Source organism: Athene cunicularia (assembly GCF_003259725.1).
Source record: "Athene cunicularia isolate RWA chromosome 1 unlocalized genomic scaffold, athCun1 chr1_part1, whole genome shotgun sequence".
Classification (NCBI taxonomy): Eukaryota; Metazoa; Chordata; class Aves; order Strigiformes; family Strigidae; genus Athene; species Athene cunicularia.
In genome coordinates, this window is record NW_020799091.1 from 10,977,580 (window position 1) to 11,003,630 (window position 26,051).

Below are 26,051 nucleotides of genomic sequence, written 5' to 3' on the forward strand. Positions count from 1 at the left end.
AACGTGGCGGATCAAAATCACGCGAGTCTGCAGGGTGCCAGCACGGATCCTCCGTGTGCTCGCAGGAGAAGAGTTACCTGACTGGCAGCTCACACGCGTACGTGATGATTTGTGCCCGGGAAGCTTTACAGTCACAGCTCGGTATCAAACATCTGCAGGAAAAGCCATAGTACCTTCAGTTCCTTGGAGTAATTCAGTGAGCAAAAGGTCATGGCATTGATCATGAAGACTGAGGACCTTCATCTTAAGGTTCCCATGCCCAGTGTGAAGGTGTCTTCCAAATGCACAGCTATTTTGGCAAAAATCCCATGAGACAAGCTGAAATGGTAGGGACATGTTAGCAGGCGGGTAGGTTTCCATTAAGGCTTGCTTGTTGGTAAAGAGCACATGATGTCAGGACCATCAGTCCAAATGGACCTCCCCATGTGAAACACTACCTCAAAACAGCATAAACACTGTATCTTCTGAACACTCTGTGGCTGTAAAATGGTTACTGAAACGTCATCCCTCTTTGTGTTCCAAGGAGTAAATTAGTTAATGTATCTCTGTTGTTTCCCGTTTTGTTCCTGTCATCAGGGTGTAACTCCAGAGCAGTTTAAATCATGCAGAAGCCGGTGAACATGAGCAGGATGCTGAAGCAGGGTTCAGGAGCCCTGCCAGAGACTACGCGATGACCCTGTGAAATCGCCTCCATCGCTCTTTCCTTTAGTGTCTATTAGCTGCTGTTGAGTAAAGTTGATGTTGGATGGTTTTGAAGCTGGTTTAAACTTGAAAACACAGCTTTGATGAAGCAGGGTTTTTTTTTGTGTATTTTTTACTTAATCTTCAAGTTTGTCTATTGGTGGGGGAGTTTCTGCAGCCTAGAAAATTGAGTTTGTGGAGGCTTTTCTAAAATGAAAACTCTGGTTTCTCGTTGGAAATGAGATTTTTGCTTTTAAAAAAATAAGCTAATTGCTAGTGGTTTATTGCAGTGTTAAAATCCAAACAAACTGGTTTGCCATTATTATAATGAAAAGATCAATAGACCTGTGCTGATATTGTCCCAGCTGTAAATATTGTTTAAATGTTTATTTTATTTTTCTCTAGTTAGGGTAAATGAACCTTTCAGAAGTACCATTTATTAATGGCAAATGAGATACTTTCCCTCTCCCCTTCTCTTTAGCTTTCCATCGCACCTATGTCTGGGGGAGCAAACAGTGTCCTCTTCGGAGACAAGCGGACAGAGGGTGCTGTGGCAGCAGTAGTTTTACAGTTTGGTAATCAGCTACACAGTTCCTGGTAGCCTTTTCCCACTGCTGTGCTCTTTTCCCAGCTTTCCCGAGAATGCAGTTCCTGATGGTAGTAACTCTTGGGAGAGGTCAGTGCTGTAGAACTAGCACAGGGCAGTGCACGTCTCCCTTTCAAATCTTACCAAATAGTGTTGTCATGAGTTGGTATTACTTCTATTCCCTCCATTAAACTTAGCTTTATAGAGGTGCAGCTGTTTTAAAAAAGTCAAGCAGGAATAAAAGCAATATATAAACCTCCTTTGCTGTGTGAAAATATTGGAGTGCCTTCCTTTCTTCCTAATTTGCTATTGATGTGGCATCTCTAAGTAGTTTATTGATGAAGTGCTCTATTTGCTTTTCACTGCCCTGTTTTGTTCTTGGCCTTATCCCCAGGGCCTGTGAAACCTTTTAGAAATTCCCACTGGTGCTTTGTAAATGAGAACAAAGCTAATCACCTCCTGGATCTCTCCTCCTGCTGAAAGAAGCAAGCAGTCTGCTTAGTGAGTCTTTCTGCTCAACAATACCACATTTTCGAAGTCAGTCAGAATTTTCTCTCTGTGAAGTGAGTTACCTCAGGGCTCTTACAAGTGATGGAGAATTAAATAAAGGCCCTGACATAAACAAAACCAATGAAGAACAATTCAGAAGACTTTTATAACTGGTGCAAAATAAGCATAGTTCAGGCTGTTAACCTATTTTTGCTTGCCACGTCCCTTACCATTATCTTACAAGTATCATAATTTGGTTTTTTATGAGAGAATATTCTGCTGTTTTGTGGTTTGAAGACAGAAAACAGTAAAATAAATTAACATCATGGACAAGTAATAAAATTACCTGTGTTCATCTTTTATGCTATATCGCTGACACAGCTGAGGTAAATGATATCCTGAAAGAGAGAATGACAAGGAACTTTCTCAAACCAAAGCTGTGAAAGATTATTTCCAATTAAAGGACAAGCAGACATCCTGCAGTACTTTCTGAAATTGTATGTGGCTGTAACTTTTGTTTATAGCACATAAGAAGTTTAAAATATATAGCCTGACTTTCTCAGGTGCTTAGAGGCTGTCAAAACTGTGGCAAATACAACATAAAGAGGATAATTTTATGTACCATGTAAAACACGATCAAGTGAGGGGAAGTAAAACATTTGTCTCAGACCTTCAGGGTGAAAGGGAAACAGTATTTGTGTCCATTGTATTTGAACTACGTGTCTGTTGAGTAAGGGGCTTTCCAGTTCTGTGTATGTGTAGTCCATACATCTGATAGATGAGTGTGCCAGATGTCACAAATCCAGATGTTCTCATCCCTGGAACTTGTTGAATTTGCTGCTGCACAGCCAAACACAGGCCTGTTGTGTGAGCACAGTGCTGCCCAAGGCTAGGGACAGTCACACATCCCAGGCATCCTGGCACCGCCTGCTTGTAGGGGTCTTGTGGGGATGTTTGGTCATGGCCAGTGACTCCTTGACTAAAGGTACCTGGAGCATCGGGTGCCAGAGCAGAGGAGGAATCATGCTTCTACAGTGGTCAAAGGGTGAACCGTGAAGCAGGACCATGTGCTCAAATGATTCTCTCTAAGAAAGCGTGCTCCCCTGCTGCAGTCTTTGTCATAACCTGCCCTTACATGGTACAGCTCATCAGACATTCCCCTCCCTCCCCCTCTTCCCCATCTCACAACCCAACATGGTTACATGAAAGGCCTATAAATAACAAGGGAATGAGAGCCCTAAACCCTTCTGAAAATGGTTGTCTTGCCCCCTTCACTCCAGCCCTAACATTAAAAACATATCCATGCTAAAACTAGCTCTCCTCACTGGAGCTCTACAGATCTCCCATATTTTCCCCACTATACTCATACATTTCTGTGCCCTGTTAGCCAGCGCACTGAATAATTCATAGCAATGGCAGCTTCACACACTGTGCCTTCCTCTCTAGTAGTCCACATCAGTGAGTCCAACAAATTTGCAGCATGACTCAGTCCCATAATTGTTCTGAAAACCACACAACCAGAGACACCCTCGTCTCTCCCTTTGATTCACTAAAATGGTTCTCAGATTTATTACATTTTCTTGTCTCCTTGATGTACAGCTTGAGGGCAGTGGGCAGCCGATAAAAGATTCTCAGTGCCTTGGGAAGGGTGGGTTGTCACTGGCGAGATCCCACTGTGATGTATGGTCATCAGATCACACTGGAGGTGGCATGTGTTCCTTTTGTCAAGCTCCATCAGCTGATAAAGTATGAGGTCAGAAGCAGCAAGAGCTTTGGCACACGCAGAGAGGCTGTTGAAGAACAACGTGCTGTGGCTGTGATTTGGAGCTAGAGCTGCCTGTGGTTGCAAGAACATCTGTTACGAGATGGTCATGGGGCACATGCATGGATTCGGTCCTACTGATGTGTGATGCCTGTGCCATCGAAGCTGGAAACTAGTCAAAACCAAGAGAGGGACTTACAGATACACTTAAATTGTCACCGTGTCTCCAAGATTACTGTACTTGAGGTTAAACTGACCAGAGTGGTCACCTGAGCTCACCCATGACACGGTTATTTACTGGCTGTGATGGCACCCTGACAGTGCTTTCGCATTGCACCCCCCATGTGTCTGGTAGAAGCAGAAGTTAATGATTAGTGGGCCTCTGATGCTTTTTATGGTCACTTGATTGGGGGGTTTTTATGCAGTCATGCACATATTGGTACAAGGTGTTACGGATGTGGAGCTCTGGACTCAAGCTGGACCTAATCCTGCATGCTACCTGCTTACAGAGCACTTCTGATGGGCAGAATATTTATTCTGCTTGCTGCTTTCTTGTCCTTGCACTCACCACCAGCTAATGGCTGCTAGCAGAGCAGCGAGGCATTAAATATCAGACAGGCTAATGAGTACGTCAGGATCTATCCCAATGTGTGCTCAGTGCATACAGACTGCTGCCTGGAGTCAGACATTTCACCCAGATTTTAATTGACTTTTGCTTTTAATTTTTAATGGACTCTGCAAATACTGATTTATTGCAATGTACTGCAACATGCATTTGCTTATAGCTAAGCGGTGATGCCAGTCCAAGGCTGACAAGGTAAGTATTTCAGTGCTGTAGCAGACTGTGAAGGTGCAGGCACCCTGTTCTGGAGAGCATGCAGCTGCCTCACCTGCTGTGTGCAGTATTCCTCAGGCTCTACAGGCAGGACTTCCATTACATGCCACAAACCATATTGCAGTTTTACAATAGAAGATCAATTTCTAGTGTCACTTCAAATAAAGTAGTATAGCATCTTTCCTCCTGAAGGACTAAATACATCACAGCAGCTGTCTGGCTGTCTACAGGTTTGGACTGCAACACTTCAGCAGCTCCTTGCCATCTGTGTAATGGTCTCCAATCTGGCAAACATGAAGTAAAAATTACTCATGGGAGTTAAATTTGAAAGTTCTGGTGCTTGTTAAACCACCACTGCTGGAAATAAACGTATTTCCAGAACTTGCAGGGTGATCAGGCAGGAAGGAAGGACATTGGGGCAAAGACTGGTTTTGATATTGTCAGCTATTAGGAGAGTGATTTTCTGAGGTCTCAGCATTTGCGCTGAGCGGTCTCATTAAGATAGTGATAGGTGTTCATACACAGGGTAAGAGTCTCGGTACCTCTTGGATCTCAAGTCTTTATTTTACAGTCCTGATTTATACACCAATTTTCAAGCAGACATTCTTAAAATAGTCATTATTGAAATAGTACTTTCTTTATATTGTGTATGTGCACAAAGTGAGATCTTAATCTACAACTGGTGTATTTAATAGCTACAGTTGGGAAAATGGTTAAGAATACTTGATTTTATCTCATTTATGCTTCTTTTCCTATTAAGGAAAACCTTTTGGTTTCCCTTTTATTTACGAGATATATATTCCCTTTTATTTCCCTTTTATTTGATAGCTCAAATTTCCATGTGGAAGGTTCATACAGTTGTTTGACTTTCTTTGAGAAGCAATAGGGTGTTCAGCTCTAGTGATGAAAGGGCTGGGGAGTTGCAGGCTTAACAGTGAGTGCAATAAAAATGAAATATTTGAGAGGCGTTTGATTATCTCCTCTGTGTAAGCAACCTATCTGCAGTGGGTGAGCTGTGGAAAACATTCAGGAAGCTACTGAAGACCCATTAAGACCCTGGATACAATGAGGGAGGAAGCTTACTGTCATATCCAGTGGTGCTATAATTTGGAGATGGCAATGGATAATGGATAAGCTGTGCCCTCTCAAACAGCCCAGTGCTCTCTGGCCACACCTTCAGGTGTGCAAGGCACACCCATCCTTTCCTGCCATGAAAATAGCTGCTTGGTGGGTCTCCTTTTGTAGCAGACATGCTGATTTGAAATAGCCTCCAAAATAAAAATGGCATATTAGTGTCATATTGGGGCCAAGGGAGAACCAGGCTCAACGTAGTGTGGATGTGGCCAGACTGCTCCAGAAGGAACTGGTTCTGGAGTGAGCAGAAGTCAATTTTCTCCACCTGGCTTCGTGGCCAGCATCCCTGCCTGGCTGCTGTTTATTTACCAATGTGGGCCTACCCAGGGAGTTGTTTCTCACTGCCTCCAAGGCCATTACACACCCAGTATGGGGACACTGGTCAATGCCCATAGGAGCACCAGACAGCTGGAAAGGGGACTGTGTGCTCCTCCCAGCAACTGGGAGTGCCTGGTCAGGGAAGTGTACAGCATCCAGTGTCCTACAAGTGGTCTCAGACTCTAAAATTTTGGCACGAGCTGAGAGGACTGTTTACTGTGACCATTCTCATAGACATGAACATCACTTCCCTCTTCTTGAAGCTAGTTTTAGATGATGGAAGTAGCAGCCAGCTTGTGCCTATCCTGCCACTTGTTTTGTAGTGAAATTTATGTTGTATTTATCAATTAATGCATTAAAGAAATATTTAGGCTGCAATGCAATGTGTACCAAAAGTTAGGAAATGCCTGGTTTAAATTTGCCTATATAACGTGAATGGATACTGCTCAGGCATTCCACCTCTGTGCTGGAGGCAGTGGAGGTTCAGGACAAAAAGCATAATCAGACTGTGTAGTTAAAAATCAGTTTAATGCCTTCACATAAGTGTGGCTGAATTCAGGTTTCACAAGCAACTCCAAATATGCCATTTCTGGCCATATTCCAGCGCCTGGAGGTCAACTGCTTCTACCCTGCATAGCAAGACTCTGATGCAGTGCTGATATATAAACTCCTACAATTTGTGAAGGACAGAACTAAGCATTAGTTATGTGAGCGTAATAAGTCACCTTACTATCATCCGTGGTTTGTGACCCCTGAACCTTCAGTACTGTAACTCAGAGACTGTGTTGGTCCTGATACCCTAATTTCTCTGTGCATGTCTGGGTGTTTTGGGTCTGGGATATTTGAAAAGGATTGCCATCTCATGTGTTTGGCTCAAAAGTTGATGAGGAGGAGTACAATCCAGTATTCCCTTTCCTGCCCTTGAAAGGCAAGGGCCTCATGTCCCTGCAATTTGTCTGAGAGACTGAGAGGGCCATATGCTACTGTTGGGGAGCTTATGGGTGTAAGATGACAGCCCTCATTTCTCAGCTGGGGAATTCCTGTCCCTGACAAGGAAGGGGAAGGATGAGAAGTAAGTTTTAGTGCTGGATCTGTTGGAACTAATGTGGAAGGAGAAGAAAGAAGCCTAAGGCAACCTTTTTTTTTTTTCCTGCCCGGGGATGGCAAGCCTCTGTCCATCATGGGGGCCCCAGAGTGGTATTGATGGGACTGTGACATGAAGCACAGTCTTCCACCATCTCCCAGCTGCAGCTGCTCTGGCAACTCAGCAGTGTCTCCAGGCAATATCTACTGCTGCTCTGCCAACACGTTCAGCCCATCCTCAGCACGCTGATAGACGAGCTCGGGTGGTTCATGAGCGGAGACAGGTTGGAGGCTGATGCTTTGGCTGGGACATGTTTGCTTTGGCCAACTCTGCTACAAAAGCAACTGCAGAGAGCAGAGGTTCTTGTGGGGTTGGCAGTGCCTGAAGCCAGCAGGAATTCAGAATGAGCCCTGGCTTGAACCATGAGCTTGTGCCTCACAGCTCCCTCGGATGCTTCAGTTGTGCTGGAGCATTGCCAACATACTTTCCAGCCTAGGGAAACAGAGAAGTGAAATAACAGAGATTTAACATTAAATATCTCAACCAAACAAGAGTGGAATTTCCCAGGGCAAAGGTACTTCTTTACCCTATGGGCATTCCCTGTGCCAAGTACAAATACCTGCTTCCAAAAAAATGGAGATGTGATCCCTTCCCAGAGAAGGATCATGAGAATCCTTTGTAAAGGCAAGGGTTAAGTTAATGTAGGATGGACCAGTGCCCCCATCAAGAGATATTAATTCACTTTTAGACAGAAAAATAAGGAAAGGAGAGAAATGTCCTTGTTCTGCTTAAACAGTTCTTCCTGGACAAAATTTAAAGCCTTTGGCTGCATGAATTTGTTGTTCAATAACCTGAGTATCTGTTAGCTCAGTGCCCCTTGTAAAAATGCCTGGATAATATCCTATAGAGCACATTCCCACTGTGATTAAAACTAACACAAAACTGAATGCATTTCAAATTTATACTATGGCAGCAGTAAAGATGAGCAGTTATTTCTTCACTGTGGGGCCTGTGAAGTCACAAGTAATGCAACTGTGTTAGGTGATGGGCAGCTTAGGAAATCAGGGCTGTGTTTGCTCAGAATGAGTATTTGCTCTTACAAAGAATTTTTCCTCTAAGGGTGATATAAATTGATACTAGTCCAAATTAACTGTTTCAGTGATAACATGCTTCACAGAGGTAGGCTGGAGCAGGAGAGGGGAAAGATATAATGAGTGAGGCTTTCAACTTTCCTCTTCCCCTTCTATACTGAATAAAAGAAGATGACCAGTGAAGAAGAATCCATACAAGCCTCAAATGCAGAAAACAGCCATCAGTCTGCCTTCTAAAGATGCTTTCAGAAGCTCTGGACTGGGTATTTTGAGAAGACGATGCTAGAGACAGAAAGGCCCAGAGCAAGAGTGCAGTCACAGCACAGAGCAGCGTAGCTGCCCCAGGCAGACCTCTGGTGTCTGGGGGGCAGTTGCTGGGGGGTGTGTACCACAACTCAGCCAAAGACATCTAAGTTATGCAGAATAGCTTGGGATCAGGAACATGCCAAGGTATCTGAAGACCCCTTTAGCCCTATTCCTGGACCTGCAAGTTTCTCAGTTCAGTAAAAATCTGATTTAATTTCATAACCTCTCTGAGAAAGATAATGCTTTTCCTTTAGAGACTTTCCATTCCTCCGCTTGCAAGCTAAGGCACCAAATTTTCCTGAATCCTTAACTAAGCCTTCCCCCCAGAAAGCACCCAATGACCTGAGAATCTCACCAAGGGTGTTATCTCAGATTTGCTTTTTCCTAAAAGGTTATAGAGAAAGTTCCTTCTTTGGGAACTCAAGAACTCTGATTCTAGGTACAAGACAGATTTAACTGCAGCAGCTGAACTGGTGACCATCCCTGGCTGCCCAAGAGAACTTCTCCTAGGAGAGGCCATGGGAAACATGACTCTGCTACTGGGCAGTTACCCCAGAGCCCACCATGAATTGAAACCACCAACCAGGATGCCTGCCTTATGTTTCCTGGAGAGGAATTTTGAGCTGGCTGTTTTGTCCATGCTGGTGGTTGTGCACTAGTATTTTAAATTGTGAACTTTATATCACTGTTTTATATTGCAAAATAGCATGTTCTTCACCCGTCTGATAAGAATTGTCCAGCATCTTTGTGTATAAATCTTTAGGTCATGCCTGCATTTTCCAGGTATTGTTTTAGGAGTCCCCTTCTGGTATTTAAAAAGGGGAAACATCTTCTTTAATATCATCTTCCAACTTTAAAGCTGTGCTGAACAACAGGCAAACATTTAATTCCCCCTAATCCTTTAAATATCGTTACAAGCACATGGCGTTCACACACAGTGTTAAGCCCGTCCCCTGTAGCAGCTGTACGCCTTCTTTTAACTCTGCCTTTAAAGCCTGCAACTTCAGTTGGGGCGGAACAGGGGCCCGGGATACTTCATCCCACTGTGGCTGTCTTTCTGGGTGGTATGGAGAGGAATGGTTTTCCATAATAAAGCAATCATCTGGATTGAATTGCAGATATCTAATCCTCACACAAGCTACTCCTGTTTGGTTTTGTGAAGCAAACAAAGACATCAACTTAGACATGATCCGAGCTGGATTCAGGTATCTCTGGGACCTTTTGATCATTCCAGCGATTAGCCAGCCTGCCTTGGTAACTTTAACACAAAAGGGCAAGCATAGAATCAAACCCTTTTTCTTCAGAAAAGGAGCTCAAATGGAAGATTTCCTTAACTTCACTCCCCAGGAAAAAGACTGAAGGGGCAGTCAAGACAGTTGGACAAACCCAATTCCCTCAGGCCTCCTGCTGTGTTTTTATGGTATGGGAGTGGAGAGTGATCCGAGTAGATGCATTACAGTAGGGGAGGGGGGTGGGGGGTGAGTGATGTTCATTGAATTGGTGAGTCCTCATTGACTTAAGCCCCACAAAACTCTATTTACTGGTCCTTTTCTATTTCTTCCTCAACATGAAAACTTTCCACTGGTTTTCCCTATTTTTTCTGTCTTCCTGTGAGGACCCATGAAGATATTAATCTCTTCCACTGGCTGAAGGCAGATAAACCATACCACTAATTTCTGACAGGTGCCTAACTAGGTCTTGAGGACTTTCAGATCCCATACCCTCCTCAGACAGTCCATTGCCATATTATCTTTCCTGTTAAAAACTTACACCTGGCATCTAACCCAAACCTGTAATTTCTTGGCCTGTATGAATCAATATGGAGATACATAATCTTTTCCTTTGGCAGCAGTGATTTATCTATTTAAAGAATCTTTATCTTATCCCCACTCAAACCTCCTATTCTTTAGGCTAAACAACCTCAACTCTTTTCCATATATTTTCTTAACTTCTGATCATTTGCATTGCTTGTTTATGTACATCATGTTACCAAATGCTCCTGTTCTGCAAGCAGTGATGGGGCTAAAATCTGGGGGCCAGACATCACCATTTTGATCAGTGTGGACATGGGAGCCAGACTTTGGACTCTTTTTTGTAAATCTTGCTTATATCAAAGACCATAACAGCCTGGTGGAAGCATTCTTTGATGAAAGCTTGAATAGTTTAATATGAAGTAGCATTTCTGGAGCTAATCTGCCATCTAAATGCACAGCTACACTATATCACCGTGTTGGTGGCCACGGGGAGGTTTTTCTTTATTGCACACTCTTGCTTAGTGAAAGCTAAAACGAATCTAATAGCAGGAGGCTTTGGAGGCACAGCAAAGTGTATAAAAAGGACACTATTTCATTTAAAAAAAAAAAAAAAAAAAAAAAAAAAAAAAAAAGAAAAACAAAATAAGCCACTACCGAAGCTTAAAAAACTGATGTAACAAAAGGAAATTTCTAAGGTTTTGTAATGTTTTGTGCACTTGAGTCCTTACAAAAAGACTATGTTCAGTGTTCAGAAAGTAATGAAATATTCTCCAGGACATTTATTTTCTCTTTTTTAATGATTTGCTTCTTTAAAATGCACTATTTTGTCAGCATTTGAAAGCTTCTCTTTGTAACCTTCTAAAATACTCCAGACATATTCTACGAGAAGATTTTGAATTCCCCAGTATAAACAGATGGTCTGTTGGTATTTGTACATAAGAAGTTAGCAGATTATATTGTAAAATGGACTGGACTAAGTCTTTGAGGTTAGAGGGAAGTTAATGAATAAGATTAGCATGTGATGGCTTCACTACAGTACAATTAATCAGTACAGTATAATTAATGTGCATTGTGGCACATTATAATATAAAGGTGAAATGTAAAAATGGGGAAACTCCTTTGATTAGTGGATTTGTTTCTTAAATGAAGGGAAAAGTTGCTTTGAGGGTGCTTTATGCATGAAATCCTGATTTTAGCTGTGTAATGCAGTTAACTTACTGCTGACATGTGAACAGGGACACCACATAGCCCTGCAGCTTTGATCAACCTTTTGGGATCACACATGGAGTTCCTGCCTCTGCTGTAGACATCCTGTGAGCCTGGTTACCCAAGAGACCAAGGCTAACATGGTCACACTAAGGAAATCACAGGAGAGAGTACAACAGGTTTGTTTACACCAGTTTTCATTTGGTGTAGAGTTCAGTTACTCATAGAGTTGCTATAAAGAGTAACGTTATGCCAGCTAGACGTTTTGCTGGAGGACAAGTAACACGGAAAAAAAGCAGGATCCTTAAGAGTAAAAAGGAACTCAAGAAAGGAATAAACCATTGTCATTGGTAAAATTGACGTGCAGATTCACAAAGGGATACTTTGGCCAATGCATATATTCTTAAACATTCCTCAGTATTTACCTTAAAGACACTGGTAAGTTTGAAGAACCAAATAATATAGCATGTACATTCTGACACTTTTCTCTTAAAAAACTACACTTAGGGAATATTTATCAAATTGCTTCTAAAATAAATTTGAAGAGATGCAGCCAATGTGCTGAGTCCCCAAATATACCTTTCCTAGAGAAAGTTAGATGTCTTTCATAGATTGAAATTACATTCATATATGAATTACACTCATATATTAACCTGACTGACATGTATGATCAGTTAATGGAACTAACCCTATGGGGTACTTCTATAAGAAGGAGCTTTCCAAATCAGATCCTCAAATAATAACACAATAATTTCTAAGAAAGATTTCTCAGCCAGCTGGTAACCTGGAGCTCCTGCTCTTCAGGCACTAATTTAATTTAAAAAAAATTTTTAGGCCTCTAGAATTGAACTTCCCTGTTGTACTTAAAGACCAGGTCAGCACAAACGGCATTTTGAATATATTCCCTGGTTTTATTTTCACCATGTCACTCCAACATAATGGTATCAGTGGCAAACTCTGCCCTTACACGATGTTCTTTGACCTTCACAATGGCAGGAACCTTTCCTTCATGTCAAATCAATGTTGAGGGATAGCTTTTGCCATCAGGTGTGTTAAATTGCACATGAGCTGCATGGATGCACCTATACTTAGTATTTCACCTAAACACTTAACAGCACCACAGGATTTCCCCAATGTTCCTGGGCATGAAAGATAAGACAGAGCAACTGTGTCTTGTAGAACAAGGCAGACCAGTCAGCCAGGGTGAAACCACAGATAGAACATCTTTGCTGTCTCAAGCCATGCACAGGAATGCACGACATGTCTGGGGAGAGTGAGCCACATGCCAGGCACATGCCAGCGCAGCCAGTGGGGCTTTAACCCTGCTGCTCCAGGAGACAGGACCGGCTCTGCCATTGCGTCCTGAGGACAACTAAGCAGCTCACCTAACCTGGATACCCAGGCAGCAGCAACACAGACATCATCAACACGTGTTCAACCAGCAACTGCAGTAGCTTGCTGGGTGCTTGCTCTTCAGCACAGAGGAGCCTGAATCATTACAGAGAAAACAATCATTTAAGCTTCAACTCTTTTATAGAAGTTCCTTATAAGGAAAATGCAAGATTGGGAAATGCTAGTTTGGTTTTGGTGGGTTTGTTTTTTTGTGGTTTTTCTTTTTTCTTTTTTTTTTTAAACCCTAGATTTTAAAGTCTTAAACAGGCTACTTTTATCAACTTTACTGACCTGATCTGTAGCGTATGGATTGGCATTTCATCTGGAGTCCTCCAGTAAGACAGTAAAGTGTGGCTGAGCTAGTTTGTAACCATTTTGTGAACTAGAAGAAAAAATGAAATACATTTTATATTTTCTTTAAAGGGATACATGGGATATGATTTGGAACCCTATTAAAGGGACTCCGTCAAAGTGGTCTACGTGACTCAGAATGCCTAATTTAAAAATCAGAGTGATGTAATCTTTTACCATGATCTAAGCTTTTGTTGCAGCAGGATCCTTTCCATGTCATCCCTGGTTCCTGCAGCTGCCAGACCGCGGTGCTGCTGTGAGAGAGAGCAGTGCTCTCGGCTGTGCTGCCCGTCTGAGCTGGTAGCGCTTCCTGCCAAGTGATTCGGATGCAGTGGGAAAGGTCAGCCCTCTCCCAGATCTGGTGCAGTTCCTGCTGTGCTGCATCTGGCCAGGCAGGGAAAATACCCACTGCCACCCATGTCACCCACTCCCTCCATGTGGTCTCACTGGCTACCTCTCCCTGGGCACAGAAGACAGGTCTGGGGACATTTTCTGGCACAGAGGCCATGTGGCACAGGGTGACCCGTGTCCATATTATTATACCTTCTTAATCCTCTTATCCTGCATCCAGTGTAGGAATGGCTCTTGGTTGTGGGACCTCTTTGGGAGGGTGTCATTGCACCCAAGCATTACCAGGTACTGTCACAGACTGGTGACACAGAGAACCACGCTCCAGGGCCTGAGAGGGGTCCCTGGCTATTTTTCAGCTCACTGATATATATTCTTCTTCAGACAGGCAGCCGCCCTGCCTGAGGCTCCCCCATCCCACCTGCTCTGTCTTCTACCTTTACAGCCAGGATAGACAAAAAGGAACCTTTAGGGCATGAGTTTCTTGATTTATTTCAGGTGTACTCTCAGATGAGTGGGACTGTGCCCTATTTTCCACCTTCAAGTCCGAGGGAAGTATTGGCTGCCATGTGTGCTAGAGATGCTGAAGCAAGGAGAGAGCCACACACTTCTTGGGCACCACCTCGCCTCAAGCATCTCCAGCTGTGACAGGGAACACAGGCACAGCCAGGGTGGTGGGGAACAGGGCACGTGCCAGCATCCCTCCCTGTGCAGCCCCCAGATGCCAGGGAAGGACACAGGAGCCATTTGCAGGTGGGAGTCATATATAGTGGAGGGACTAAGCAGCACTGGCAAAAAAATGGGAGGGCAGCAGTCAGCAGAGCTGGGGTTGAAAGGGACAGCCAAGGAAGGGGTCTCCCTGCTTACCCCCTAGGGGCAGGTGAGCAGAGGGGGACTAAAAGGGAGGATGAACTTCATGGTGCACCCTCAGCATCGCCAACAGCAGTGAAGCAGTTAAGGTGTGGGAAGCCCTTTTTCATTTTCTACATCTGAAAATAGCACAGCACAGCCTTCGAGCACAGGCAGCGCTGTGCGGGCATTTGTCCCTTTGAAATATCCCCTCCACCACTCCTTGCTGCTCAGCTCGTAGGGTGGAAAGAACCACCAACTTGGAGATGGAACCTAACTAATGAGGAAAGCCTCTCAAGGGTCTGGACATCACTTCTGCAGGGCTGGCCTGCTAAAAACATCCTGGTGGTTTGAATACTTGTATGAAACAATCCACAACCCAATGTGATCTGGTCCATGCTGGAATTTCTTTAGGCTAAAATGAAGTGTAATGTGAGGCAGGCAGGGAGGGAAGGAGAAGCCTGTTGCCTGATTTCTGGCATCTCGTTAGAGGTCTCCACTAGTAGGGAGAGAGAGGCAGATTATCTCCAGGGTATGGCCCAGGGCAGGGCATGGGCTTGGGGACCTGGTTGACCCTCTCAGGGTACCTAGCTCTTGGGATAGCCAGCTCTATGCTTTAACTTTAGCAGGATCCCAGAGCAAATTGCTGCGCTGCAAGCCTATACCAACCCATTCACCAGGAGCTAAAATACCACGTGTTATTTGTCAGCCCTTGCTGGTACTGAAACCATGTCTTCAGTCAGTAGGAAAACATTGCAGCTCTCTTGCAAAGAGGCAGACTGAGCTCCCAGAAGCTCCCAGATGCACATTTTTCTCACCCCCTCCTAAAACATCCCTGTAATTTTAATTTACTCAGAATGAACAAGCAGTTGAATAAACAGACATTCATTATAAAATTCATATTAAGAAAAGAGACACTCGAGATAATTTTGATTGATTTACTTGGCAGAGTTTTGATAGCTACTGAAAAACATACTATTCATGTTTAGGTGAAAAATAAATGGAGTCAAATAAGTGTCACTGCATAGTACTAGGAGGTATATACAGCCACATGTAAAAATGCATAAACACAAACATTTCTGTACAGCAATTCTTCCCTTCAGTCTGTATAGAGAAACACTGGTTTATAATATGGGGAAAATATAAAGCAGACATACATGCAACAAGGACATGACAGTTACATAGGTCCCACCTGCCTCCCAAGAGTTACAATAATAATAATAACAATAATAACAATAATAATAATAATAATAAAAGCCTTTTTCAGGGAAAAAATTTGAAACCTGGAATGTTTTCATGTTGAGGTTTCCAGAGAGCTTCAGATGTCAAACATATCTGAAGGTGATTTAAAGGCTTGATTCAAAGCCCTGTGAAGGCAATGGAAAGACTCCATCGGTTTCAGTGAGCTTGGGGTCAGACCCAGCTATTTTACCACGATCCCGTTCTGCCCTCCCCAAAATCCAAAGTTGAAGTCTGCAGATAAAAATAAACAATCATATCATACAAAACTTTGTATATAGAATACAAAAGGTAACCGCTGACTTTTTGTATAAAATACAACTTTTTGATAGTATATTTATTTCACATATGTATAAATATAACCCAAATAATATGATTTTTATTATTCCTACCAAAATATTATTACTTTTTGTTTTTGTTTTTTTTTTTACAAAAGTTTACAAAACAAATAATTCTTTATATTTACAACCCAATACTGCGAAGAGTGCCCGGTCAATGATGAAAAATAGACTATAAGGGTAGTGCACTTAGCCATTGCAAAGAAAGAGAAAAAAGACACTAACTCGGTTCAGATACAAGTGTTCTGAAGAAATGATACTGGATTCAAGTTTTGGTTCCAAGAGTCTTTCACAAGCTCACATTTCAATTGCATCAGGCATATCTTTACAGGACTGCAAATGGCCTCTACCTTTGTTAAATTTACTTAAGACAGGATGAAATTTTGATCCCAGGGATAGCTCTCACAGCCCAGTGTCTTCTCTACTCCAGGCTAGGTGAGGCCAATAGGACGAAGCTCAGCACTGAATCCACCACTGGATGATATCCTTAAGTCTTGGGACAAGCTCAGCTGAACCACTTTTTGTACATCATTTGAGGATCTTGAAAACAATCTGGTCTTAATACAGAAACCAGTGGTGGCTTTTGCAATGGCATGTGAGGGTAGTTGAAGTTACCAGACTTCAGTGCCCTTTGCTCATGATGATACTAACTCAGCCTCAACATTAGTGGCTTCGCAGTCATCTGTTCCTAGCAGAGCTTCAGCAGTCACTGCTGACCTGCTCACGGACAGGGTGTGTGCCTGCCTATGAGACACATAAGCCAACCTTCCCTCCGCTTTAAACTATGTAGCTACTATTTCAGTCTAGTTTTGCACAATTCACAGGGGACTCATTTGTTAGACCGCATCTGTATCTCTCCAAACTTAGGCGGGGTGCCAGTGACCTGGGCTGAAAAGCTCTTTGAAGACATGGAAAAAATTGTACTGGCATATTAAAAGGACCACATGCACCCCAGCCAAAACTGAGAAGAAGGAGGTTTCTGAGCCACCACGTTACACAATGCAAGGGTGTGCAACGATCACCAGCTGGGGCAGCAGAAGGGATACTTCATCAGACTTTCTCATCCCTCTTATGAAAAACATGTCTGGGAACAAATGGCGACATGGACCAGCCCACCTCAACTGGCATATCTATCTAAATGCCCACATTACACCTTTACTGGAGGTGCTGGTGCTTGTTTTTGTGATGATGCTTCTTGAAACATCATGAAAGATTTGTGGCCCCATGGAATGACAGGGTGAAATGGCTGAAAAAGCCTTATTAAAGCCTTTCTTGAGAAATAGGTTGGATAAGTGCAGAGGCTATTGTCAAGTAGTCTACTCATCCCACTGCCACTAACAAGGATGAATAAAGTGCTTGCACGGGGCAGAGCAATGCCTCTTGGCACTGAGGCATGTGAACATAGACATTGTATTCCTTTGCCACATCTAGTTTTAGCTAATTCAGAGGAGGCTGTGAAACACGTCACATCATATCATTTTAAAGAACAGCATTTTCATCTGAACTGCAAGATCTGTTCCCATCTACGAATCCTTCTGTCTGACTCACTGTGGAGCTGCTTTACAGTGACATAGCACCTCTTTCTGATGCCCTTACTGACCAAGTCTACAGGAGAAAATTTAACACAGTCAGGACTACTCCCTGGCACTTAGGTCAAGCAGTATGGAACAACTCGTATCCTTCCTGCTCTGCTCTACTAGCCTCCAAGGCAAGGTGACTGCAAACTGTCTATGGGAATGGTCCTTGCCTCAGGTTAACTCCCTAGTGATGCACAGAAATTGCTCAGGACAATGTTAGCTGGGCCATCCCCAAACCCAGAGCAGATGATTGAGTCCAGTGCCCAGAAATATTCCCCAAAACTATTCCATTTACAAGCACAGATGTGGCTGAGTGTAGTCTCCTGCTGTGAGTAACCCACGTGGTTATAACTGATCTGCGTGCTAGTTTCAGGGGCAGAGCCTCTTGTACTCTGCCCAGCGGAGGCTGTGGGGACCTGGGCCATCTCTGGACTTCTTTCAACTCCCCACATATGGCAAAAGGAAAGCAGGATGGAGCCAAAATGCTGTGCAATCAAAATGGTAGCCTCTCCCCAGACAGAGATGCTGGCATTTCTACTGGGGTAAACCTATTTGATAGAACAGGACTGGGCTGAACTATGTGACACTCGCCGTGGGTTAAGATGAAAATGAAGATAGTGGCTTAACTGAGCCACTTCATGCTTTTGCCCTCCTCTAAGCTGGACTGTGAAAGCAGCCGCTGAAGGTTAAATTGTGACCACCCTTCTCACTTAAGTTGTCCATTAAGTCACTGGAGTCCCTGGTCTAGGAGAAGGTGGCAAAGTGAGGATCCTGAGCTTTGGTGTAGTTCATCTCACGTTCCCCTCAATGCCCAAAGTGATTGTGCTGCTGGCAGGACAGTAGTGTCCTCTGATACTTGTTGCAAGCACTGATGAAAGGGATAAAGCAAACGCTAGAGCACACAGAGAAATGCACTGGATGATTTGTTTCCTTCTTCCCTCGGATGGGACCACTTACCCTTTTGGGTGTTACAAAACATAGAAGGTTTAAACCAAAATCATCAGGAAAGCAAATGTGAATTTGTACTGTGTAGAAATAAACAGTTTTTGTAACTCAATGAGGTTTACACAGGGCCTGATGCTGTCAGGGTTGAGGAGTCCCAAGGAAGTTAAGGGCTATGAGCACGATGACTGAAGAGCTTTGGACCACTCGGGCTCTTACTTGCCCTCAGAGAAATGATGTTCCACAACCCATACCACTGTCTGGTACTTGTGTGTGTGGAAATCTAAGTACGTTTTTCCACACAGCCCCCATGAAAAGAACTGATGGGTTTGTGATGTGTTGGGCACCGGTGTGGGGAACAGACCCTTCACGTGTTCTCACTCCTTTGTAGCAGGCATGAATATCACTTACGTTATTATTTCCTCAGGGGAGACTTCAGTTTTGTTCCTAGAGCAACTCTTCAAACAGGGCAGTTGCCCTACATGGTATTTTAAAGGACAGCCAAGTTACTGGAGTGTAAATTAATAAAGCAGGTTGTTGGCATCTAAAGAGAAAGCTAATGTCCTTACTGCCTCTTCATCTGGTTCACCCTTGGTACTGTCACTTATGAGTGGTTCCCCAAAATTTCATCAAGGTTGATGTCTTTCATCCAGTCATCATTACCAGGTTCTGTTTTCAGTAAAGAATCTATAAAGTCTGAGTCGCTGTTGAGCGCAGGTCCTATACTATCACCTTGCTGGTTCAGAAAGTCAAACGCTAGGTCATTACCATGGTCACTTCCTTGGTAAGCCCGAGAGTTTTGGTTGGTAGATGTGAAACTGGTTGATGGCAGAGATGACGGAGGTGTCATACTTGTTCCCGGCTGATTCAAGGTAGGCACAGTCTGTCCTCTCAGCTGGTTAGGTCGTATGCTGAGACCTCGTAGTGAGGCAGCAGATTGTCCATTTAGAGTCTGCTGCATTTGGTTTAGAGGAGGCCTCATCTGGATTCCTGCTGTTAACTGATTAGGAGGTGCCAATGCACGCTGAGGAAAATGCTGGTTGCCTACATTGCGTTGCAGAGCCTGGTTAGGATATGGAGTGCCAGTGGGGAAACGGACCCCTGTGGGTTTCAGTGCATCCTGCTGCTTCACTGTGGCTTCTTGTGGGGCCCAATTCTGGGCAGTGGCAGTAGCCGTGATCATCACGTTGGCTGGCCTTTGTGCAGGGATACCTGGGGCTCCATGGTTCAAGCTTGGCCTTACTTGCTGTGAGTTGACCACTGACCCCGTCCCAAAAGCCGCTACGTTGTTTCCTTGTGTCATGGTTTGCTGTCGAGACATCATGGGGTTACTCTGACTGGGAAGGACTTGATTTTGGTTTCTGTGTGGCTGCATTTGGTTCATTCCTGAAGTCACGTTGTATACGCTTGGTTGGTTGCAAGGAAGATTCCCGTAGCAGCCCATACTCCGAGCAGCAGGAACAGAAGGCATTCGGGTCCCAGCGGCAGTGGACATGAGGCTGGAGCTCTGAGGCATGATGCTATGAGTTGAAATTGGGTTGGATAAAGACATGTTATTGGAGCTCATACTCACAGCTGGTGAACCACCTGGAAAGGAAAAAACAAGTGTTAAAACAAATATGAATGCATCAGTCGTTCAAATACCAACAGGTTAAAAATCTAGTTTTCTAGCAGCAGAATTTCTTGAAGATACTTTGCTCTTAAGAGAACATGCATGAACTTGCCCAAAGCCTATCACCCAAAGGGTGCTTTGGTCTATATGAAGCCACTGGTGGTCTTTCCATCCCTTCAGAGGAAATCAGATAAATCAGAACTGGTGCTCATTGTAAGAGAAATATTGGATCAGGGATGGACAGACAGAACCACTGGACAGGAGAGAAGACTTTCCTGACTTTTTTACAGAAGCACTAGACACTTTGGACAGGACAAAGCCTGTTTATGTGAGCAGAGGCACAGGAGATCAAGAACTTTTCTTCCTTACAGGGCATGGCTCATCCTGGCTCCCTCTAGAGACAATAGCACCATCATCAGGCCCCTTTTCCACCTTTCTTAGGCATCTACAGCAGTGGTATCTATCCCTTCTGGAAATGCCTGTCCCAGATGATAGCAGGAGCCAAGACTGTGTCACATATTTGCAGCACGCAGACCCCCCTCTGGGAGAGCAGCTCAGTCTGTGACCTGTTTATCCTCCTGCGCGGTAGCTGAGCAGGCATGAGGACATGGTTTGGTGCTGTGCCTGGCAACTGCCACCCAAGTGCCCCCTTCTAAGCTCTATTCCCAGCTGGGCTACGGCCATCTGCCCCTGCAGAAGCTGGCTTGCCCATGAGGGAGCCACACATGATGCCTGATGTGCAAGCGTTTGCTGCACGTAAACATCACCCTTTGTGCATCAGAAAACTAGGAGTTGTGAACTGGCATGAGTCTACCATTTGTGGCTTATTCTGCCCAGTGGAGGATTTTCCTGTACCTGACATCTGCCAATGAATCACAAGAAGAGAGGTTTCTCTTCTCTTGAGCCTCCAAACCTTGACACGAGCTCACGTCTTTGGCAGATTTGCAGCTACATAGTCTCTATTTTGAGGTCATGGTAAGTCATTTATGCCATGCAGGCTGATTGCTTATGCGGTGCAAGGCTCTGAATGATTGACTGAAGAAGACCAAATGTTTTCTAAACACAGCCAGCATAGATGGTACTGTGAAGCAACGCCCTCTGCACAGTCAGCGGCTCCACACCTTAATTCCTTTTGCTACTGTTGCTTCCAGTACAAGCCTTACAAGAAGTGCAGCTAGGAGAAGTCAGGTTCAAGGCAAAGAGATGGAGATGTTTCTTCACACAATGTGTAGGTCAGCTGAGGAAATATTTGCCACATGGCTCAGTAGAAGCTAAATTCTTGTGCCACTTTGGGAGGCTTCCAAAATATGAGAAAAGACATTTAGGGAATTCCCTGAGCCTCTCCGAGAGGAAGACTGGGGGAACATAGAGCCCTGGAAGTTTGCTATTTTACAGGTAGCAACAAGTAGCAATTGTTGGACATGGGACATTGCTTTGGTTTGATCCTTCATATATACCACAAAACCAGTCTGAATTTGACTAACTTTGACTTCGTCATCAATTCTTATTACATATTAGTCTTTGGTCTTTTCAAAACTTAATTCTCAACATTTGATTTCAAGGCTATACATCACAGCTGGTCACAGTAATAGCTCTTGCACATCTCCAACATGGATATACAGTAAGCTCTTTTTTTCTTGTTCAGCATCATCTCGGAGAGTGTTTGTCCCTTTGGTTGCAATCACACAGCCTGTTCACAGTGATATCTGGAGACCTACCAGCCATTTCCTTATGTGCTGTGTTAATTTTGTATCACTCTGGTTTCTTAACCAAAATAGGCAGCACAAAGTCAGATGCTTTAAAGGACATTACCCGAACAACTATTACCTTTATCAACCAAAGTTGTGGTTTCACTGAAAAAAATACCATGCTAGCTTGAAAGGATTCTTTTACATCAGTCCATGTTTCCTGACATTAATTATATTCCATTCCTAAATTCTTTATTATTCAGGCTGTATCAGATCCCCAGTATTTTTGCTGAGCTCTGTATTAGGTCACTAGGGCTGCAATTACCTACTTACTCTTTTAATTTTTGTCATCGTATTAGCAGTATTCCTTGGAGTTTCAAGACCAAATAAAAAGTGACATTAAGAATTTGGAGAACCTCTCAGCCAGCTCTTTTAAAACTCTTGAAGACAAATCATGCACATACATATTTTAAAAGTCTATGTTTAGGAACAGCTGTTTAATATAATGTTCCTGTTGGAATTTCACCATAATGTTCAGTTCCCTCAGACTGGAACTGAAAAAAAAAAAAATCTGCCTTTTCGGCATTATTTTTACACATTTGCTATTTCCATTTAGTAATGGATGCAAAGGATTCCTTTTTTCCTTAAGTACTTAGAAATAATCTCTTCCCAATCATTATTAATACTGAGTGTGACTCCACAACCAGAATTGCTGGTTCCAAATCAGTATAAAAATAGATACCTAAATTAAGAAGCTCACCTTATCCTGGAAGGGAAGTTTCTCAACACACCGGCTCTAAGCAGGAGACACTTGACTACAGAGAATATAATTGTCCTAACAATTACGTTGCCCTAACTTAAGCATCTAAATTCTGTCCCCAGGCTGGGCAGTCCCTAGGACAGGAGATACTATGAGGAGTCCACTTGGTTTTACCCCCACAGGAACAATCAGATTTTCCTCCATGTTCTCCCAGGGAGCCCCCTAACTGAATTTAGCTCTGGAAATGAAGAGAAGAAGATCAGTATTCTGCAGGCAGCCTCATGATTAGCCCCATCTTTGCCTTTGCTGCTTGTTGGAAATACTGTAACATCCTTTTGCAGGGATGATAGAGATGGGGGCCCTGATTCTTTGCTTCCTTATGTCAGTACTAAAGAGGAGGAATGGCACAGAAATCGGTTGCATTTCAAAAGACCTGGAACAGCCATCTGAGCTAGTTCTCTCCCTTCAGCTGAACTACAAGTTTGTGGAGTCACTTCACTTGCCTCTTGGATGAAGCCCCTCCCGGGGTGACCCTGCCAGCTGTTAAGCAGCCCTCAGGGCCACCATCGCACTGCTCCTGCAAATGCCAGGCTCTTTAAAGAGCACAAGTCGTCGGGACATGGGTTGTACTTGTTGTGCAAAAGAAGCAGCTTCCTCTTTCTTTGTATTGCTATTTTTATCCTTTTATTTTTAACGCAAATATTTTCCATTCTGATTTCTTCCAGATGGGAAGAAATGTCTTCTCCAGCAGTGCTGTGTACAGCAGCTGGGCACCCCAGGCTACAGCAGTTCAGAGAAATGCCTTCACTGCCTGATTCACCTGCTCTTTTCTTGGGGGTTTCTTGCTGTGACATGGCACTATGGGGAAAAGCATAGAGGAATAAAATGCTTAACCAAGTGTCTCCAAGCCCTTATGTTATTTTATTTAACTTTTTGTCTCTTCTTCCCTGACCTGAGCAAAGCTATTCCCAGAAAAAGGGAACAGATTCCCTGCTGTTACTCCCTTATGCAAGAGTTTCCTAATCGCTCCATCTGGTAGCTCTGCTGCAAGCTCCCAGCACAGCCCTTTCTCCCAGGCTCGCCTGAAAAGCTGCTCTCCTCCCTGGGCTCACTCAGTGGGGATTTGAAATTTGAATGGACAAGTGCTGCCAATCCCACATGTTTCAAACCCAGGAGATGGGACTCCAAATACCACGAGGTTGGCAAAGAGTCCATCAGATTAAGAACAAGAAGAGCCACATAACAATGGTGATCTACTTATTTTTGAGCCTTTCACAGATGTGTCTGCAGTCGTTTCCATTTTCTCTCTTGGGCTAGAAATGGATTGGTTTTAAGTAAAAGCCAAGAATCTCAGTTAATCATTTGATTCCAGGAATGAGCCTTTAAACAACACACCAAATCACAGGATTCCCCAGCAAACTGTCAGGGTTGCCAACGCATTTGTTTTACGAGCACAGGAAGTCCCAAGCCAGCAAGCAGGGCTCTCTCTGCCCTGTGGCATTGCCCTCAGCATTGGTTATTACACTGGCATCAGTGATGCTTGTGCAAATTTACTGAAGACCATAAACACTCAGGTCCACTGGAAAGCAGCAGTTTCCAGGCTGAAGCAAACTTATTGCTGCTAGAACTTGTAAGCAAAGCAAAGGAGTGTATGAATGTTGCCTGAGCAGACCAACCTTCTCCTTCCACACATAGCTGGGCTGTTGGTGTCATGGCCAGCAGGTTGCGCAGAGGGATAGCATGAGAGCAAGCTGCACTTGGGAACTCATTAAAATCATAACAGAAGCTGAAGGAGTTTTGCCACAAAGAACAGGTAGGAAGGAAAGATTGAGATCCCTGGCTCAATCTGCAGAGCCACAAATACGGAAAAATGAACAAAAAGAATTTTTTTTTTTTCCCTCTGTGTTGCATACAAACTAGAAGGAAAAGGATCCTTTTTATACTTAAATGTACAGATAAATTGCAGTATAAAGAACATCCTTTGATCCCATCTGCTGCATTTCCCCACACCTCCTCTCCCCACAGCATCTTTTTGTTACGCTGTCTTTGCTCTCCAGCTAATTAGCCAGGTGACTAGCATGAAAAGCCAAACAGGCAGTGCTGTGCGCCCCAAACTAGAATCTCCAAGAGCTGAGGGCATAAGAGCTGAAACAAAGGACTAGCATTTTCTACCCTAGGCTGGTCTGGCAGAAAGAAGGGGCTTTTGCCTTACTGTTTGACTGATCTATTGAAATGTTGCTTGTAGAGCATCACTGAGACCATGATCGTGACATATTAAACAGACCAACAGTTCAGATGGCAGCTCTGATTGCCCATGATGGTGTCATGTGAGGTACCTAAAAATCAGTATGAGGGCCCTCACACTGCACTTTAGCTATCATTTGAAGGGAGGGGTGGTTCTCATCTGTCTCTGAAGCAAGATGTACCGTGTACATGAGAGAAGCATCTGGATGGAGCGAGGTTGCATAGTCAAGAGGACACCTCTGCATCAAGTATCTGGGTGCACATCTGCCCCAGGCAGTGCTAATGGGAAGGGTACTAGCTCCTTCTTCCCCGTGTTTGAGAGTTGCAGCATCAGCCTGGATGAACCACCAGCTGGTTCTCCAGATCATACATCAGCACTTCTCAGTGGGTGGGGGGCAGTAAGGTAAATATTCCAGGAGAGCAGCAGCCACCACCCACTGCCTCTGCAGCGATATAAGCAGATACCCAGAAAATGAGGCCTTGGTCATCAGTGCAGGCATGGCTCTTGTGGATGGTCTTCCAGCTGGAAGGAAGGAAATAGTTTCATTTAGCTCATGGGCACTTACCAGGATATTGGTTTGCTTGTTGCATGTTGACCACATTCCTTCTTTGGTCTTTATAATCTGGTGGTGGTCGTGTCAAGTGTCTGTTCAGCTGATCTTGTGGAGTTATTTTCTCCTAGAGGAGTAGAGCAGAAATACATTAATCTGCTTTTCTTTATGCTTTCCCATCTCAGTGTTTTGTCCACCTCTTTCTTTTCTCAGTATGCACAAAACTGAAGTGTTTCTTCCACCTGCCTGGTCCACAGGAGAGGCATCTGTGAACCTGTACCATCAGCCACTGAAGTCTGTATGGAAACCTTTCTGCTGGTTCTATTGTGTTTGAGTCTGGCCTTAAAACCACTGAGAGGTTCTCAGGCTCTGAGAACATTACATGTCTGCACTGCAGTACAAATTGTCTTCCGACATCCACACTGCTCACCATGCTTATCAGACAGATGGACCTGATGGTTCCTCATGGCTCCCTCCCTGTCTGTGTATCTGGGTTTGCTTTCAAAGAAAGCACAGAGGCAGAGTAACACCCAGGCCCAACCCAAACACACAGCTCAGGTGCAGATGGCGAGCAATGACGGTCTAGATCTGCAAGGTTGACACCTGCTCCTTGACTGTGTCAGTGGTCATCAGCCCACTTCATCCATGCAGCCCTCTCAGTGTGCACAGCTGGCGAAGAGGATTTCAGCTTGTCACCACCATTCCACAGCCATGCCCATTCCTCGCTCCCTCCTTCCTCCTACACTGGAGGAGCTCCCACAAAAATCAGCAAAACCCTTGATTTGTCTTCCCTCATGCCTCTCCTCACTGGAGATGCTAGCAGGATGCATGGCCAGGGCTTAGCAAGGACAATGATGGGCTGGTTGGTTTTCATGCCACTCACCATTGCCCTGTGCCTCCCCGTACATCTACGT

At 44.1% G+C, this 26,051-nt stretch overlaps 1 protein-coding gene across 1 annotated transcript in view; it reads right to left on the reverse strand.

Annotated features, from left to right (window-relative positions):
* Window positions 1–15,116: 15,116 nt before the first annotated feature.
* The window catches only part of MAML2 (mastermind like transcriptional coactivator 2), a 71,596-nt gene continuing 60,661 nt past the window's right edge, over window positions 15,117–26,051 (reverse strand). The window contains exons 3-4 of the mRNA XM_026856145.1: window positions 25,153–25,264; window positions 15,117–19,869 (exon numbers count right to left, since the gene is read on the reverse strand). Of these exons, the coding sequence (XP_026711946.1) occupies window positions 18,887–19,869; window positions 25,153–25,264 (1,095 nt within the window). The 3' untranslated portion in view covers window positions 15,117–18,886. The remainder of the gene's footprint in view (window positions 19,870–25,152; window positions 25,265–26,051) is intronic.